This window comes from Pseudorca crassidens, chromosome 12 (genome assembly GCF_039906515.1).
Source record: "Pseudorca crassidens isolate mPseCra1 chromosome 12, mPseCra1.hap1, whole genome shotgun sequence".
NCBI lineage: Eukaryota > Metazoa > Chordata > Mammalia > Artiodactyla > Delphinidae > Pseudorca > Pseudorca crassidens.
The window spans coordinates 20,292,720-20,310,628 of NC_090307.1; the positions used below are offsets into that span (position 1 = coordinate 20,292,720).

Below are 17,909 nucleotides of genomic sequence, written 5' to 3' on the forward strand. Positions count from 1 at the left end.
TAATGAATAAAGAAAGAGTAAGATGTAGCAAGAGACACTAGAACTACAGTTGACCTTTGAAAAACACATTTGAACTGCATGCATCCACTTATATGCAGATTTTTTTCCATAGTAAATACTGCAGTACTGCACGATCAGCAGTTGGTTGAATCCGTGGGTGCAGGACCATGGATCCAGAGGGCTGACTATAAGTTATATGCCAATTTTCATTTGTGCAGAGGGTTGACGCCTAAACTCCCGCGTCGTTCAAAGGTCAACTGTATTTAGTATTCCAGAGAACTTCTGATTTTCTCATATGCAGAAATATCCTTAATAAATAAATAAAGGATATTTATCTTTAGCTGATGAATGAAGATAATGAACAAGTTATTAACAACTAACAGCACTGGTCCATGTTTTGGCTGATTTGAGGTAGGTATTTAGGTATGGATTGTATAAAGATTGCTAGGAAGCAGAAAGTGAACAGAAGAACTTTAGCCATGTTAGCAATAGACTTGCTGATGAGAGTATACTGTTCAGTATGAGAGCAGGTTTAGCATGTTATAAGTTAGTACCTCAAAGGTATCAAAGTACAATAGACCTTTTGGGAGGGTCTGGCTTGGCCTTTGTGCTAATAGTGAAGGTAGACTTGGGGACATAGGTGCCCATGGTATGGTTTTGTCAAGATTTATTTTGGATGCTTGGTTTTCTGTCAACAATTGAGTGAATTTCACCAGGTTTTATAGGTCTTGGAAGAGTTAGCTGACTTTGTAGACGCTAGGTCAGCGAGAGAATGAAGCCCTACAGAAAACGATTTGGGTGACTGTTTCCATAATTCTAGGGATGTGTACTCAGCTAGTGCCAACACAGATGTAAAGGAGATAATGAATTCCATGCAGTTGATGCCTTAGTTTGAGTAGAGCTGTTCTGGTTGAAACTCATTAATCTTTTGCCATCTGTCCTTGAATGACCCCATATTAACTAAAGCTCCAAGAAGTTATTTTTTCAAACAAAACTCTTCAAAACTTGATTTCAATGATGAATTTCAAACCTCCAATTCTTCAATTAACTACAAGTATATGTCCTTTTTTAATGAGCTCAAAGTATAGTACACCCATTTCATTATTTTTTTAATATTCCATTGATCTCCTTAAAAAGGTAATATCTTATTCCTCATTTAGGATATTACATGAAGTGGATTTTCAGTACAAAATCATAGATCCCAGGTATATTTTTCTTTTTGCAGAAACCTATGAAGCTTGCACAACCTTCTGCATCTACTAAAACCCACTGAGTTGTATACTTTAAAATGGTGAATTTTATGGTGTGTGAATTATATAAAAAACTGAAGGATTGTAAAGCACTTTGTAAAGCTTTTGATTTTTGTGGAAACGCATTAGCTGTTGGCTACTGTGCATATTCTGGAGAAAGTCCGAAATTACATTTTGAGGATAATCTTGTTTCGACCTGAAGATACCACTCAGGCTCCTCTGTGTGTGAAGCAGCAGATGGCTTCCCTTATGGGAAAGCTTAATAGGTCAAGTTTCTAAATTTTAGTAGCATGTTCAATAACATGTTAGTGCTGATAATAAAAATAGCTCCTATTTCTTCAGAATTCATGTGCCAACATGACTATAAACTCTACACGTATTTTGTTAATTGTCATCTTATCTCTACCCTGAGAATGTAAGCTCTGAGGGATTTTGGTGTTTTGTGAGTGATACTATACCCAGCCTACGGTCAGTACCTGGCAGATGGTAGGCACTCAGTGTTTGTTCAGTGACTGAATGAAAGCTGCATGAGCTTTCATTATCATACATGAATTATCTTGTTTGATCTTTATAAGAATCTTATGAATAGTTATTGTATTTACCCTCATTTACAGATGAGGAAAGTGACCTTAGAAAAATAAAGTCTTTGCTTCTCAAATTGGGGCATGAATATCTCTTGGGGATATGCAGAGCCACAGAATTAAAATGATAGTTAAATGATCAGTTTTCTTTTTTTCCTTTTGTGTTTGTTGTTGCTTTTTTAAATTGAAGTATAGTTGCTGTACAATATTATATGTTACAGGTGTATAATATATGATTCACAGTTTTTGAAGGTTACTCTATTTATAGCCATTATAAAATATTGGCTGTATTCGCCATGTTGTACAGTATATCCTTGTAGCTTATTTTATACCTAAGAGTTTGTACCTCTTAGTCCCCTACCCCTATATTGCCCCTCCCCCTTCCCTCTCCCCACTGGTAACCACTAGTTTGTTCTCTGTATCCGTGAGTCTGCTTCTTTCTTGTTATATTCACTAGTTTGTTGTATTTTTTAGATTCCACATACAAGTGATATCATACAGTATTTGTCTTTCTCTGTCTGACTTATTTCACATAGCATAATGCCCTCCAAGTCCATCCATGTTGCTGCACATGGCAAAATTTCATTCTTTTATGGCTGAGTAGTATTCCATTGGAGGTGTCCAGTTTTGTTGAAGCATTTTGGGTAGGAGAGCAACATTTTTACATTAAAACAAACATGGCTAATTTCTAAAATAAAATGCAAAATTTGCATGCATTTTAAAGATAAAATGAATCCCCTAGGCGCTTGTTATAGAATATGTACAGTTCTGAACTATCATACTGTTTCAAAGCTAGGCTGAGGAAAGTGGTATTTAGAATATATAGTTTAAGTTCCTGCTGTTCAAACTATGCTATGTGGAGGCTTAACATGGTATACACAGCATGGGTGGTTTTAAAGGAATTATTTCTGTATCCTTAGGTTCTGAGAATGTACCTGAGATAGAGGTACAGGTTCTTTTTTCCCCAGTTCCTCTTCCATAGTCAACTCTCTCCCATTTTATAGAAGAGTATATAATACTCTTCTCGCTTGTGTGCAGTTTTACCATGGTATAAAATGTTTGACCTCCAGTAAAGGGACAATTTGAAATATTGGTGTTGATACTGAGAAAATGAATGACTTGGTAATTGTCAAATCTTTCTACTAGTACAGTTCTTTGCCCACAATAAAATTTACAGAGGACTTAATGTAGATGTCAATTATTGAAATTTTTGATCGTTTGCTATGTGATATTTTGACATATAACTCAAAAGAAGTCCAAAAAATTGACAGACAGACTAAAACTATTCATTTATGTGAACAAGGTTTCTTAGTGTTATATCTATCAAAAAATGAAGAATAGGAATAGAATCGGTATTAAATCTTATTCTGTTCTAGCAATTGGGACTACTCATCTAAGGCTATGGAGTTAATTTTTAAATAAATTATTTTCATGTATAGTTTTTATCTCTTATATTTAATAATTATTTATTAAAATGTATAATTTACTGTTTTTGGTCAGTTATATACTAATAATTGTAATAAACCAGAAAAAAAATTTTTTTATCACTAAGAACTTTAAGGTCACAGAAAGTTAAAAAAATAACTTTATGATGTATAAATGATTAATTAAAGGTTTTCAAGTTTAAAATGAATAATTCTGGGAATGGAATTGTTCAAAGGGAAAAAGGAGTATAATAAATGTATTACTACTGAAGATTTTGTTTATGTATACATGGCTGATGGCGGGTATATTTAGATTCTGTTAGCTGCATTTTAACATGATGTAACAGTTTATTATTAAAGTGTCAGTATTTAAAATACCTTAGCTCATCCTCCCCAACTCTTTTTTTTAATTTAATTTTATTTATTTTTTTATACAGCAGGTTCTTATTAGTCATCTACTTTATACATATTAGTGTATACATGTCAATCCCAATCTCCCAATTCATCCCCCACCCCCGCTCCCCAACTCTTTACATTAAAAATGTGAAATACTTCAAAATGTAGGTGGGGTATATATATTTGCAAAAAATTTTTAAGGGTAGGAATGAAACAGTATTTGAAAACGACCGGTTTACGAAACATGCTCTGCATCACCTCTTTAGTTATCCTCTCTTCTACCCTTAATCACGTTAGATCACTGAAAGTTTACACAGTAGTCCGAACACTCTGGTTTAGTCCTTTTCAGAATCATCTTCACTGAGTTGTCCTTTAAATATGTTCTTGGCTTTTATGGAAGGTCATTGGAGAAAGAAAAAGCATTTGAAATCTGCTAAATATTTGTTGTGATGTTAAGTGTCTTTAATTTTTTTTCTAGGTTTAATACCAGGACAGCTTTTGTTTTCCTCATTAATTGGTATGCTTCCTCCCTTCTGAGTGTGATATCTATGTAATTTAATATTTCTTTTTTTCATCCACACCCCTAGAAAGTTCAGATCCACATTTGATGCTCAGCTCTAGTATCAATCACTGTTAACCTTTTCAAAAGGAAATTTGTTTTCTCCTTGATTTTTAAAAATTAATTTAAAAATTAATTTTTATTGCGTATTTGTCCTTTGTGAGTTTTAAGAGCCATCTCAGATATTTATTGGAAAGAGATTAAGTAAAAATTAAAAAATTTTTTTAAAACATTTATTTTTGTATTCATCCCAGAGGGATAGAATGAACCCTCAACAATTATTTCAGTTATTTGAATACTTCCAGCTTAATATACACATTATTATAAAATACATTAAATTTTGATTTGAGTGTGCTACCCTGTATACTGAGAAGATTTATCAAAGGTTGGAAACTTTATTAGAATATGTGTGTTTGTCAAATTAGGTTGTTTCTTTTTTTGCGGCACGCGGGCCTCTCGCTGTTGTGGCCTCTCCCGTTGCGGAGCACAGGCTCCGGATGCGCAGGCTCAGTGGCCATGGCTCATGGGCCTACCCGCCCCGCGGCATGTGGGATCTTCCCGGACCGGGGCGCGAACCTGTGTCCCCTGCATCGGCAGGCGGACTGTCAACCACTGCGCCACCAGGGAAGCCCTGTCGGTTTAGTTTTATGATATAAGGAACTTCTATTTTACTTTTTCTTGTATTGAAAGGGAAGATTTCAAATACATGAATAGCTTTAACTTGTCCCATAAAAGAAGTGTTGGCTTTATAACTCCTGAGTTCATGGCAGATTGGTAGTTATTTAGAAAAACTCAGACAACAACTGGGTGTGAATTAACAGTGACTCTTTGACAGTCCTCAGGGGAGAATGGTAATAAAATTTACTGTTTTTGTGACAGTTTCTGGGAAAACCAGTTCGTCCAGCTTCTCAGATTATTCTACACGATACTGCTGTAGAATACAAAATTAATTAGTAAAAAATTCTTTCTGCCTTCAGAGCTTTCAGGCCAGTTTAAAAGAGAAAAAATAATAGAAACCAAAATAAGATAAAAGAAGAGCAAGGCAGCACACTCTTGAATAATCTCATTCCATGCCACTGGGAAATGAATTGTCTCATTGTCAGACAATGGAAGTTAATGGTGTATTTTGAATACTTTTAGCCAGTAAATAAATTTTTATTAATTGTACCACAAACATAAGTTAATGAAAAAAATATCAATCTAACCATTGTAGCACAGGTCGTTTTACATGTTCCATGCTTCCTTCCAGTCTGTGTGGATTCAGGATTTTATAGTTTTGAATAGTTTAGGCTAGTCTGTGCTTCCTCCAGTCATTCTTTGTAACAATGAGAATCTTACAGGCTCGACTGTGTTTGCTCATACAAACAGTTGTTATATACTTCTTTGTCTACTGATGCCATCTTCATTCTAATACCAGCAGAGTTTATTGTTCTTTATTAAAGAACAAAAACATTAAAAACCAAACAAGATATTGTTTAGTGGAAGATACTAATTATAACTAATCAGTGACAGGATAAGTTCTTCATAAGCATTTATGTGTTAAACTTCTTTAGGATTGAATATTGACTATGTTATAGGTTGGATGGCTTCACTTAGGACCTCAGGATGCTCTAGATGTCATAAATCAGAGGGATCCAAACCGGTGCATCACAGAATTACTAGGAGAGCTTTAAAAAATACACATTTCTGGGCCTCACACTTTTCAGAGATGGCATCCTAAGTGGTTATTTTGCAGCCTGTTGGTCAAATTTCCACACCTCTAAGTTTTTTGGAAAACCATAAAGATAAGAAAGTGAAATGCCTGAGAAATAATATTAAAAGTTATTAAAGATGAATATGTCTCTTAAAGGTAAGCACATACATGGGGAGAAAATTGAGTGCAAGAAATGACAAGCATGCCCAGTAGGTACAGAAGATCAGTGTGTGTGTGTGTGTGTGTGTGTGTGTGTGTTTGGGGCTGGGGGTAGAGGTATATTTAATAGTGAGTCCAAATAATACTGTAATTGTAATAATGATCAGATTAATCTATTGTGATCCTTACCTTTCTAGTCATCCTGATATTCTTTAAGCAGAGATCACAAACTCAGTACCTGTAGGGCTCAGACAGCTTTGCAAATGTAAATTGAAGACTTTTGCAAAAGAACAAAACTTGACACCTCTAGTGGCAGCCATTACTAATCAATAATGGCCTGCTTTGGCCACATCAGTCCAGTATTTCTAGATCTTTGAGTTTTTAAGAGAAGCTAGAATTCTGCATTTTCTTCTCTTTTTTTTTCTTTTTTTTTTTTTTACATCTTTATTGGAGTATAATTGCTTTACAAGGGTGTGTTAGTTTCTGCTTTATAACAAAGTGAATCAGTCATACATATACATATGTTCCCATATCTCTTCCCTCTTGCGTCTCCCTCCCTCCCACCCTCCCTATCCCACCCCTCTAGGTGGTCACAAAGCACCAAGCTGATCTCCTTGTGCTATGCAGCTGCTTCCCACTAGCTATATGTTTTACGTTTGGTAGTGTATATATGTCCATGCCACTCTCTCACTTTGTCACAGCTTACCCTTCCCCGTCCCCATATCCTCAAGTCCATTCTCTAGTAGGTCTGTGTCTTTATTCCTGTCTTACCCCTAGGTTCTTCATGACATTTTTTTTTTCTTAAATTCCATATATATGTGTTAGCATACGGTATTTGTTTTTCTCTTTCTGACTTACTTCACTCTGTATGACAGACTCTAGGTCCATCCACCTCATTACAAATAGCTCAATTTCGTTTCTTTTTATGGCTGAGTAATATTCCATTGTATATATGTGCCACATCTTCTTTATCCATTCATCCGATGATGGACACTTGGGTTGTTTCCATCTCCTGGCTATTGTAAATAGAGCTGCAGTGAACATTTTGGTACATGACTCTTTTTGAATTATGGTTTTCTCTGGGTATATGCCCAGTAGTGGGATTGCTGGGTCATACGGTAGTTCTATTTGTAGTTTTTTAAGGAACCTCCATATTGTTCTCCATAGTGGCTGTACCAATTCACATTCCCACCAGCAGTGCAAGAGTGTTCCCTTTTCTCCACACCGTCTCCAGCATTTATTGTTTCTAGATTTTTTGATAATGGCCAGTCTGACTGGTGTGAGATGATATCTCATTGTAGTTTTTTTTTTTTTTTTTTTTTTTTGCGGTACGCGGGCCTCTCACCGTTGTGGCCTCTCCCGTTGCGAAGCACAGGCTCCGGACGCACAGGCCCAGCGGCCATGGCTCATGGGCCCAGACGCTCCGCGGCACGTGGGATCTTCCTGGACCGGGGCACGAACCCGTGTCCCCTGCATCGGCAGGCGGACTCTCAACCACTGCACCACCAGGGAGGCCCTCATTGTAGTTTTGATTTGCATTTCTCTAATGATTAATAATGTTGAGCACTCTTTCATATGTTTGTTAGCAGTCTGTATATCTTCTTTGGAGAAATGTCTATTTAGGTCTTGTGCCCATTTTTGGATTGGGTTGTTTGTTTTTTTGTTATTGAGCTGCATGGGCTGCTTGTAAATTTTGGAGATTAATCCTTTGTCAGTTGCTTCATTTGCAAATATTTTCTCCCATTCTGAGGGTTGTCTTTTGGTCTTGTGTATGGTTTCCTTCGCTGTGCAAAAGCGTTGAAGTTTCATTAGGTCCCATTTGTTTATTTTTGTTTTTATGTCCATTTCTCTAGGAGGTGGGTCAAAAAGAATCTTGCTGTGATTTATGTCATAGAGTGTTCTGCCTATGTTTTCCTCTAAGATTTTGATAGTTTCTGGCCTTACATTTAGGTCTTTAATCCATTTTGAGCTTATTTTTGTGTATGGTGTTAGGGAGTGATCTGATCTCATACTTTTACATGTACCTGTCCAGTTTTCCAGCAGCACTTATTGAAGAGGCTATCCTTTCTCCACTGTATACATTCCTACCTGCTTTATCAAACATAAGGTGTCCGTATGTGCGTGGGTTTATCTCTGGGCTTTCTATCCTGTTCCGTTGATCTGTTTTTCTGTTTTTGTGCCAGTACCATACCGCCTTGATAGCTGTAGCTTTGTAGTATAGTCTGAAGTCAGGGAGCCTGATTCCTCCAGCTCCGTTGTTTTTTTTTTTTTTTTTTTTTTTTTGCCGTACACGGGCCTCTCACTGTTGTGGCCTCTCCCGTTGCAGAGCACAGGCTCAGCGGCCATGGCTCACGGGCCTAGCTGCTCCGCGGCATGTGGGATCTTCCCAGACTGGGGCACGAACCTGTGTCCCCTGCATCGGCAGGCGGACTCTCAACCGCTGCGCCACCAGGGAAGCCACAGCTCCGTTATTTGTTCTCAAGATTGCTTTGGCTATTCGGGGTCTTTTGTATTTCCATGCAAATTGTGAAATTTTTTGTTCTAGTTCTGTGAAAAATGCCAGTGGTAGTTTGACAGGGATTGCATTGAATCTGTAGATTGCTTTGGGTAGTATGGTCATTTTCACAATGTTGATTCTTCCAATCCAAGAACATGGTATATCTCTCCATCTATTTGTATCATCTTTAATTTGTTTCATCTGTGTCTTATAATTTTCTGCATACAGGTCTTTTGTCTCCTTAGGTAGATTTATTCCTGAATATTTTATTCTTTTTGTTGCAATGGTAAATGGGAGTGTTTTCTTGATTTCACTTTCAGATTTTTCATCATTCGTGTGTAGGAATGCAGAGATTTCTGTGCATTAATTTTGTATCCTGCTACTTTACCAAATTCATTGATTAGCTCTAGTAGTTTTCTGGTAGCATCTTTAGGTTTCTCTATGTATAGTATCATGTCATCTGCAAACAGTGACAGCTTTACTTCTTCTTTTCTGATTTGGATTCCTTTTATTTCCTTTCTTTGATTGCTGTGGCTAAAACTTCCAAAACTATGTTGAATAAGAGTGGTGAGAGTGGGCAACCTTGTCTTGTTCCTGATCTTAGTGGAAATGCTTTCAATTTTTCACCATTGAGGATGATGTTGGCTGTGGGTTTGTCATATATGGCCTTTATCATGTTGAGTAAAGTTTCCTCTATGCCTACTTTCTGGAGGGTTTTTATCATAAATGGATGTTGAATTTGTCGAAAGCTTTCTCTGCATCTATTGAGATGACCATATGGTTTTTCACCTTCAGTTTGTTAATATGGTGTATCACGTTGATTGATTTGCGTATATTGAAGAATCCTTGCATTCCTGGGATAAACCCCACTTGATCATGGTGTATGATCCTTTTCATGTGCTGTTGGAATCTGTTTGCTAGTATTTTGTTGAGGATTTTTGCATCTATGTTCATCAGTGATATTGGCCTGTAGTTTTCTTTCTTTGTGACATCCTTGTCTGGTTTTGGTATCAGGGTGATGGTGGCCTTGTAGAATGAGTTTGAAGTGTTCCTCCCTCTGCTATATGTTGGAAGAGTTTGAGAAGGATAGGTGTTAGCTCTTCTCTAAATGTTTGAAAGAATATGCCTGTGAAGCCATCTGGTCCTGGGCTTTTGTTTGTTGGAAGATTTTTAATCACAGTTTCAATTTCAGTGCTTGTGATTTGTCTGTTCGTATTTTCTATTTCTTCCTGGTTCAGTCTCAGAAGGTTGTGCATTTCTAAGAATTTGTCCATTTCTTCCAGGTTGTCCATTTTATTGGCATAGAGTTGCTTGTAGTAACCTCTCATGATCTTTTGTATTTCTGCAGTGTCAGTTGTTACTTCTCCTTTTTCATTTCTATTGATTTGAGTCTTCTCCCTTTTTTTCTTGATGAGTCTGGCTAATGGTTTATCAATTTTGTTTATCTTCTCAAAGAACCAGCTTTTAGTTTTATTGATCTTTGCTATTGTTTCCTTCATTTCTTTTTCATTTATTTCTGATCTGATCTTTATGATTTCTTTCCTTCTGCTAACTTTGGGTTTTTTTTGTTCTTCTTTCTCTAATTGCTTTAGGTGCAAGCTTAGGTTGTTTATTTGAGATGTTTCCTGTTTCTTAAGGTAGGATTGTATTGCTATAAACTTCCCTTTAGAACTGCTTTTGCTGCATCCCATAGGTTTTGGGTCATAGTGTCTCCATTGTCATTTGTTTCTAGGTATATTTTGATTTCCTCTTTGATTTCTTCAGCGATCACTTCGTTATTAAGTAGTGTATTGTTTAGCCTCCATGTGTTTGTATTTTTTACAGATCTTTTCCTGTAATTGATATCTAGTCTCATAGCGTTGTGGTTGGAAAAGATACTTGATACGATTTCAATTTTCTTAAATTTACCAAGGCTTGATTTGTGACCCAAGATATGATCTATCTTGGAGAATGTTCCATGAGCACTTGAGAAAATTGTGTATTCTGTTGTTATTGTATGGAATGTCCTATAAATATCAATTAAGTCCATCTTGTTTAATGTATCATTTAAAGCTTGTGTTTCCTTATTTATTTTCATTTTGGATGATCTGTCCATTGGTGAAAGTGGGGTGTTAAAGTCCCCTACTATGAATGTGTTACTGTCGATATCCCCTTTTATGGCTGTTAGTATTTGCCTTATGTATTGAGGTGCACCTATGTTGGGTGCATAAATATTTACAGTTGTTTTATCTTCTTGGATCGATCCTTGATCATTATGTAGTGTCCTTCTTTGTCCCTTCTAATAGTCTTTATTGTAAAGTCTGTTTTGTCTGATATGAGAATTGCTACTCCAGCTTTCTTTTGGTTTCCATTTGCATGGAATATCTTTTTCCATCCCCTCACTTTCAGTCTGTATGTGTCTCTAGGTCTGAAGTGGGTCTCTTGTGGACAGCAAATATATGGGTCTTGTTTTTGTATCCATTCAGCCAGTCTGTGTCTTTTGGTCGGAGCATTTAATCCATTTACATTAAAGGTAATTATCGATATGTATGTTCCTATTCCCATTTTCTTAATTGTTTTGGGTTTGTTATTGTAGGTATTTTTCTTCACTTGTGTTTCTTGCCTAGAGAAGATTCTTTAACATTTGTTGTAAAGCTGGTTTGGTGGTGCTGAACTGTCTCAGCTTTTGCTTGTCTGTAAAGGTTTTAATTTCTCCATCAATTCTGAATGAGATCCTTGCTGTGTAGAGTAATCTTGGTTGTAGGTTTTTCTCCTTCATCACTTTAAATATGTCCTGCCAATCCCTTCTGGCCTGCAGAGTTTGTGCTGAAAGATCAGCTGTGAACCTTATGGGGATTCCCGTGTGTGTTACTTGTTGTTTTTCCCTTGCTGCTTTTAATATGTTTTCTTTGTATTTAATTTTTGACAGTTTGAGTTATATGTGTCTTGGCATGTTTCTCCTTGGATTTATCCTGTATGGGACTCTCTGTGCTTCCTGGACTTGATTAACTATTTCCTTTCCCATATTAGGGAATTTTTCGACTATGATCTTTCAAATATTTTCTTAGTCCCTTTCTTTTTCTCTTCTTCTTCTCGGACCCCTATAATTCGAATGTTGGTGCATTTAATGTTGTCCCAGAAGTCTCTGAGACTGTCCTCAGTTCTCTTCATTCTTTTTTCTTTATTCTTCTCTGCAGTAGTTATTTCCACTACTTTATCTTCCAGGTCACTTATCCGTTCTTCTGCCTCAGTTATTCTGCTATTGATCCCATCTAGAGTATTTTTAATTTCATTTATTGTGTTGTTCATCGTTGCTTATTTCCTTTTTAGTTCTTCTAGTTCCTTGTTAAATGTTTCTTGCATTTTCTCTATTTCTAAGATTTTGGATCATCTTTACTATCATCATTCTGAATTCTTTTTCAGGTAGATTGCCTATTTCCTCTTCATTTGTTAGGTCTGGTGGGTTTTTATCTTGCTCCTTCATCTGCTGTGTGTTTTTCTTTTTTCTCATTTTGCTTATCTTACTGTGTTTGGGGTCTCCGTTTTGCAGGCTGAAGGCTCGTAGTTCCTGTTGTTTTTGGTGTCTGTCCCCAGTGGCTAAAGTTGGTTCAGTGGGTTGTGTAGGCTTCCTGGTGGCGGGGACTAGTGCCTGTGTTCTGGTGGATGAGGCTGGATCTTGTCTTTCTGGTGGGCAGGTCCCCGTCTTGTGGTGTGTTTTGGGCTGTCTGTGGACTTATTATGCTTTTAGGCAGCCTTTCTGCTAATGGGTGGGGTTCTGTTCCTGTCTTGCTAGTTGTTTGGCATAGGGTGTCCAGCACTGTAGCTTGCTGGTTGTTGAGTGAAGCTGGGTGTTGGTGTTGAGATGGAGATCTCTGGGAGATGTTCGCCGTTTGATATTACATGGAGCTGGGAGGTCTCCTGTGGACCAGTGTCCTGAAGTTGGCTCTCCCACCTCAGAGGCACAGCACTGACTCCGGGCTGCAGCACCAAGAGCCTTTCATCCACACGGCTCAGAATAAAAGGGAGAAAAAGTAGAAAGAAAGAAAGAGGGTAAAATAAAATAAAGTAAGGTACAATAAAGTTTTTAAAATAAAATAATTATTAAGAAAAAAATTAAAAAAAAACAGACGGATGGCACCCTAGGACAAATGGTGGAAGCAAAGCTATACAGACAAAATCTCACACAGAAGCCTACACATACACGTATACTCACAAAAAGCGGAAAAGGGGAAAAAATAATAAATCTTCCTCTCAAAGTCCACCTCCTCAATTTGGGATGATTCGTTGTCTATTCATGTATTCCACAGATGCAGGTACATCAAGTTGATTGTGGAGGTTTAATCCGCTGCTCCTGAGGCTGCTGGGAGAGATTTCCTTTTCTCTTCTTTGTTCACACAGCTCCCGGGGTTCAGCTTTGGATTTGGCCCCGCCTCTGTGTGTAGGTCGCCGGAGGGCGTCTGTTCTTTGCTCAGACAGGACGGGGTTAAAGGAGCCGCTGATTCGGGGACTCTGGCTCACTGAGGCCGGGGGGGAGGGAGGGGTACGGATGCGGAGCGAGCCTGCAGTGGCAGAGGCCAGCGTGACATTGTACCACCCTGAGGCGCGCCGTGCGTTCTCCCGGGGAAGTTGTCCCTGGATCCCGGGACCCTGGCAGTGGCGGGTGGCACAGGCTCCCCGGAAGGGAGGTGTGGAGAGTGACCTGTGCTCGCACAGAGGCTTCTTGGTGTCAGCAGCAGCAGCCTTAGTGTCTCATGCCCGTCTCTGGGGTCCGCGCTGTTAGCCGCGGCTCGCACCCGTCTCTGGAGCTCCTTTAAGCAGCCTAGAATTCTGCATTTTATGTGAATTTTATTTGTAGATGTTGGCTTAATTTACTAAAGGAACTAAAAACTGAGCAAAACACATCTATCTATGGGTTAGACCTGGCCTCCCCGCCACCAACTCGCAGTCTTTGTTTTAGAGCAGTAGTTGTCCAAGTGTGGTCGCTGTACCAGCATCAGCATCACCTGGACCTTAATAGAAATGCAGTTTCCCAGGTCCTACCTCAGACCTCCTGAATCAGAATTTCTGGGAGTGAGGCCCAATAACCTGTGCTTTCATCAGCCCTCTGGGTGACTCTGATGCATGCTCAAGGTTGAGAACTGCTGTTCTGGAGTCTCAAAGTTGGTATAACTTTTATTTGGAGATAGTTATAAAGATAAAAGTTCATTGAATATCCTGTAGATGATTTATCAGGTATACTTGTATACTAAAATTATCTGATGTGTATTGCTTTCAGGTGTATTGGAGCCTTTATGGTTTTTGCCAGACTCAGAATACACAGTGATTAAATCACATTTTGTTCTTTATTTTCCTTTTTCCTCGCCTCTGCCCCACCTGATGTTAGAGTATTTCAAATGAGCTTAATAGCAATTCTGTGCCACATTTGCTTTTCATTAGAACATAATTTTTTTACTGGTTGATTAAAAATATATAAGTATGTTGCTTGCCCTTCTGAAACTTCAATTTTAAGTTTTTTTAAAAAAGCATTAAATGTGCTATAAAATATTAAAGATAAAGGATATTTCCTTATTTTATTACATTTTTGTAAATTGAGCTCTGTGGAATTACAACTTTCATTTCTAATTATCTTTTTTTTAATATAAAAGGGAAGGTTAACCTTTGTGGTTTTACGTAAGCCTGGCCCCCTGACAGCTCATGAGGTTATTTATATTTTAATGGCCAAGTGCGCTATTAGTTTCCTCCATTTTCAGAATGTAGAAATGACTGCTTTCCGATTATTGTCCTGAAAACCCTCCTTCCTTTTGTGTAACCTAACCTTAAACATATTTGTTCACCTAGAAGTTCCTAGTATCTTGCTAATCAAATTAATTATGAATTTTAATTTAGAGAATTTTCTTACATTTAAAAGAATACAGAAAGCTTTTTATTATGAGAAAACTTTGCACGTCTTACATAATAAAGTGATTAAAGTGTACTTCAGAGTATTTAAAATGCTGAGATTGAGAAGTTTGGTATAATCCAAGTTAAAGTAATACATATTGAATTAATAAAAATTTATCTAATTGTATTTATATATAATATTTATTAATTAAAACGCACTTATATCCACAGGGTAAGCCAGACTTGAATACAACATTGCCAATTAGACAAACAGCATCAATTTTCAAACAACCGGTAACCAAAGTCACAAATCATCCTAGTAATAAAGTGAAATCAGATCCACAACGAATGAATGAACAGCCACGTCAGGTAAGGATCTAATTGGTTCTCCAATCTTATTTTTCAGAAAATTCTGGTATCTTTACCAGATATAGTTCAAGTAAACTCTGGTTAAAATGGAATATATTTGGAAAGAAAATTGTTTTATATCCTAGGCTATTACATGAATGCTGGAGAATAACTCTGATAAGACAACATTTAGGTAAAATGTTTTAAGAAAAAAATTAAGTTAATTAAAAAATCTAAAATTAATTTTATGGACTCCACTTTTATGCTTTTGTGTTGTAATGTACATCAGACTTGGTTCTGCTCTTCTTAGTTTTTTAAAGATTATCTTTCCAGGGGTAATATTTCCTAAGGGGATGAAGCATGCAGTTGTGTTGCCTAGTTTAAAAATATTTTCTATTATTTGGAAACTACTTTTTGTTCTGATTTCTTATTACAAGAAAGCAGCCCTCCCCTTTGGAAAAACAGAAGTAAATAAACTTTGTCAATATGGTATATTGTCCTGTGACTTCCATTTTTGTATAAATTGCATTTATTTTTCTCTTCCTTTATTGTTTCAAGCTGTATTCCACCAGAATCTTTTCTTAGAAAAAAAGTATTATCTGAAAGGCCTCCCTGCTGCTTAATAATGCCGCTTAGCCAGGGGAGGGAGACTTGACAAAACGCTTAAACTTTCCAAGTAGTCTTGCTCACTCACTCCCTAATTGCGGTCAAAAAGTTTAGGTACTTTGTGAAATTTTAGTAGCAATTGGGGTGAGGGAGCGGAGGGAGAAACATCGGTGCATTTTTTCTCTCCTTTCTCTGCCTCCTCCCACTTAAGGATTAGAAACACTGATTTACCTACGACCAGTATCTTTTGCTCTCGTATTCCCCTTTTAGATGTCTCACTCCACCTTTTCATGTGAATTTTGTTTTTCACTAGTCCCTCAAGTGTCTCATCTCCAGACTTCAAAAAGGATTGGGCCAAAACTTTCAGACAGTTGCTCTAGAAGAAACTACATAAAGAAATTCAGTTCCCACATCCTCTGTAGTGTTTTTTCCTCTTCAGGTGAGCCAGGAAAACAGAAGATATTTGGAGCCACATTGGATCAGCATCTTGCTATAGATGTCTCAAGATTTGAAGTTCTAAACTTGCTTTACTGTTGGTCCCCAAGAGATTCAACAGGGGCCATGTAAGTGTATCACATCCAATATAAAAGATGCGTACCTGCATGTGCCTTTAGGCTCTTGTCACCACTTAGGTTTTCTTTGGGCCATTCAGCTTTCTGTGCCAGGCTTTTCCCTTCTGTTTTACTACTGCACCCAGTGATAGCCACCAAACCACCGGCAGTTTTAGTATATTCATTCCAACAGGGAAGGAATTCTGCCATTCTGAGCTTTGCCCACCTTGACAAAGCCATTCCCTGATTGTGTTCTTTCTTAGATACTGTCTAAAGTCTTGAACATCTTGTCCTTTGGCTTTTCGGTGATTTTAAAATCGTTTCCTTGTAAAGGTTTTTATCAATTGAAAAATTTGAAAGTATGTAATTGGGTAAGACAGTTTGCTTCAAAAAGCCCAAAAGATAAAGAAAGTGGAATAACTAATAATATTAGTTCCATGTTGAAAATTTGAGTTGTCTCATTGAGAACAGATAGTATTTAGTAAATTTTATCCTCATCTTTTCCTTGTGAAATCATTCTCAATATAGTCTGTGAACAAATATTTTGGTTAAAGACAAACCGAGTAGCAAATTATGGTCATTTTAACAGGAATTTAATTGTTTTCTGCACTTAAGTTCAGTCACAGATTTTAAAAACAGTAGTAATTATATTTACTGGGTGTTTATCTGGTTGTAGAGATATTGGCAACCTAGATTTTTAAAGCTGAAGTAACCAGATTAGTTGCTTCTTATTCTTTGGTATGTTGAGTAGTTGTAAGTTTTCCTTCTTTAATTAACGTTTATGAGATTGTTCTCAAGTGAAAAGAATATGTCAAAAAAGCTAAATCATCTCCTGCCCCCACCAAAAAAACCCCACTTATGTCATTTTAACCCAGATCTTTTGAGGTTTTTTTTGTTTTGTTTTGTTTTGTTTTGTTTTGTTTTGTGGTACGCGGGCCTCTCACTGTTGTGGCCTCTCCCGTTGCGGAGCACAGGCTCCGGACGCGCAGGTTCAGCGGCCATGGCTCAGGGGCCCAGCCGCTCCGCGGCATGTGGGATCTTCCCGGACCGGGGCACGAACCCGTGTCCCCTGCATCGGCAGGCGGACTCTCAACCACTGCGCCACCAGGGAAGCCCTTTTGAGGGTTTTTATCTTCCTTCTAGCTTTCAGAGACAGGAAGTGTTAAAATTATTTTGGAGGTTACTTCTCCAAATGTTTGCACTGTTTTTCACATTATCCTCTTGTCACCTGACAATTTTTGCTGGATGTTTTTGATTACGCTAAGACATTAGTTGTCTCTCCACCTTCTTTATCCTGAACGTAAGAATTGAGATAATATTTGACTACTGTCTCACTAACAGGATTTCAAAATATAGGACTGTGCATTGAGTAAATGCAGGAAAATAGTAAAGAGACAACTTTGGTATTAATGTTTTTTGAAATCATGATCTGTCATCCTGACTATTCCAGTTTAGATTCAGGTTTTTAAGTAAAGGAAAGATGTTGATTTAATTATATTTTGACATACATATGGCAGATGACTGCTAGTGAGCTGTTCTTGTTGAGGAGATAGTTGGCATAAAATACATAGGTAAAAATGATTCTTCCAATTTTGCTACCTTTTGCATAGCTTCATTGAACTAGATTAGTAATATAAATTGCCAAATACTTCATTTGGAGAAGTTATTCTGATCATAGAGTAAATAAATTAGACAGTGAGGTTTCTATTTTTTTGAGGTTCCTGCAGATACGTTTTTATCTTAACTGTATCACATTATTTTAATAAGGTATTCAAGCTAGTGGTATTGTAATTCCTTTCGGAGTGTTGAATTTTGAGACCTAGAACTAGGATTTGATTTTTAGATCTTTTACCTTGAATCGGTTTGAAGTGATTAGTTTAGATGTGAAGCAATCATAGAAATTCATAATTCTGTTTTTATATAACAAACATCATATGCCTAGTTCTGTCTAATATGGCAGTCTAATTTGAGTTCTATAAAATATAT

General features: G+C 37.2%; 1 protein-coding gene across 1 annotated transcript in view; it reads left to right on the plus strand.

The window, feature by feature from the left end:
- MBD2 (methyl-CpG binding domain protein 2) overlaps nt 1-17,909 on the plus strand; it is a 76,587-nt gene that overhangs the window by 26,868 nt on the left and 31,810 nt on the right. The window contains exon 3 of the mRNA XM_067699054.1: nt 14,650-14,787. Within this exon, the coding sequence (XP_067555155.1) occupies nt 14,650-14,787 (138 nt within the window). The remainder of the gene's footprint in view (nt 1-14,649; nt 14,788-17,909) is intronic.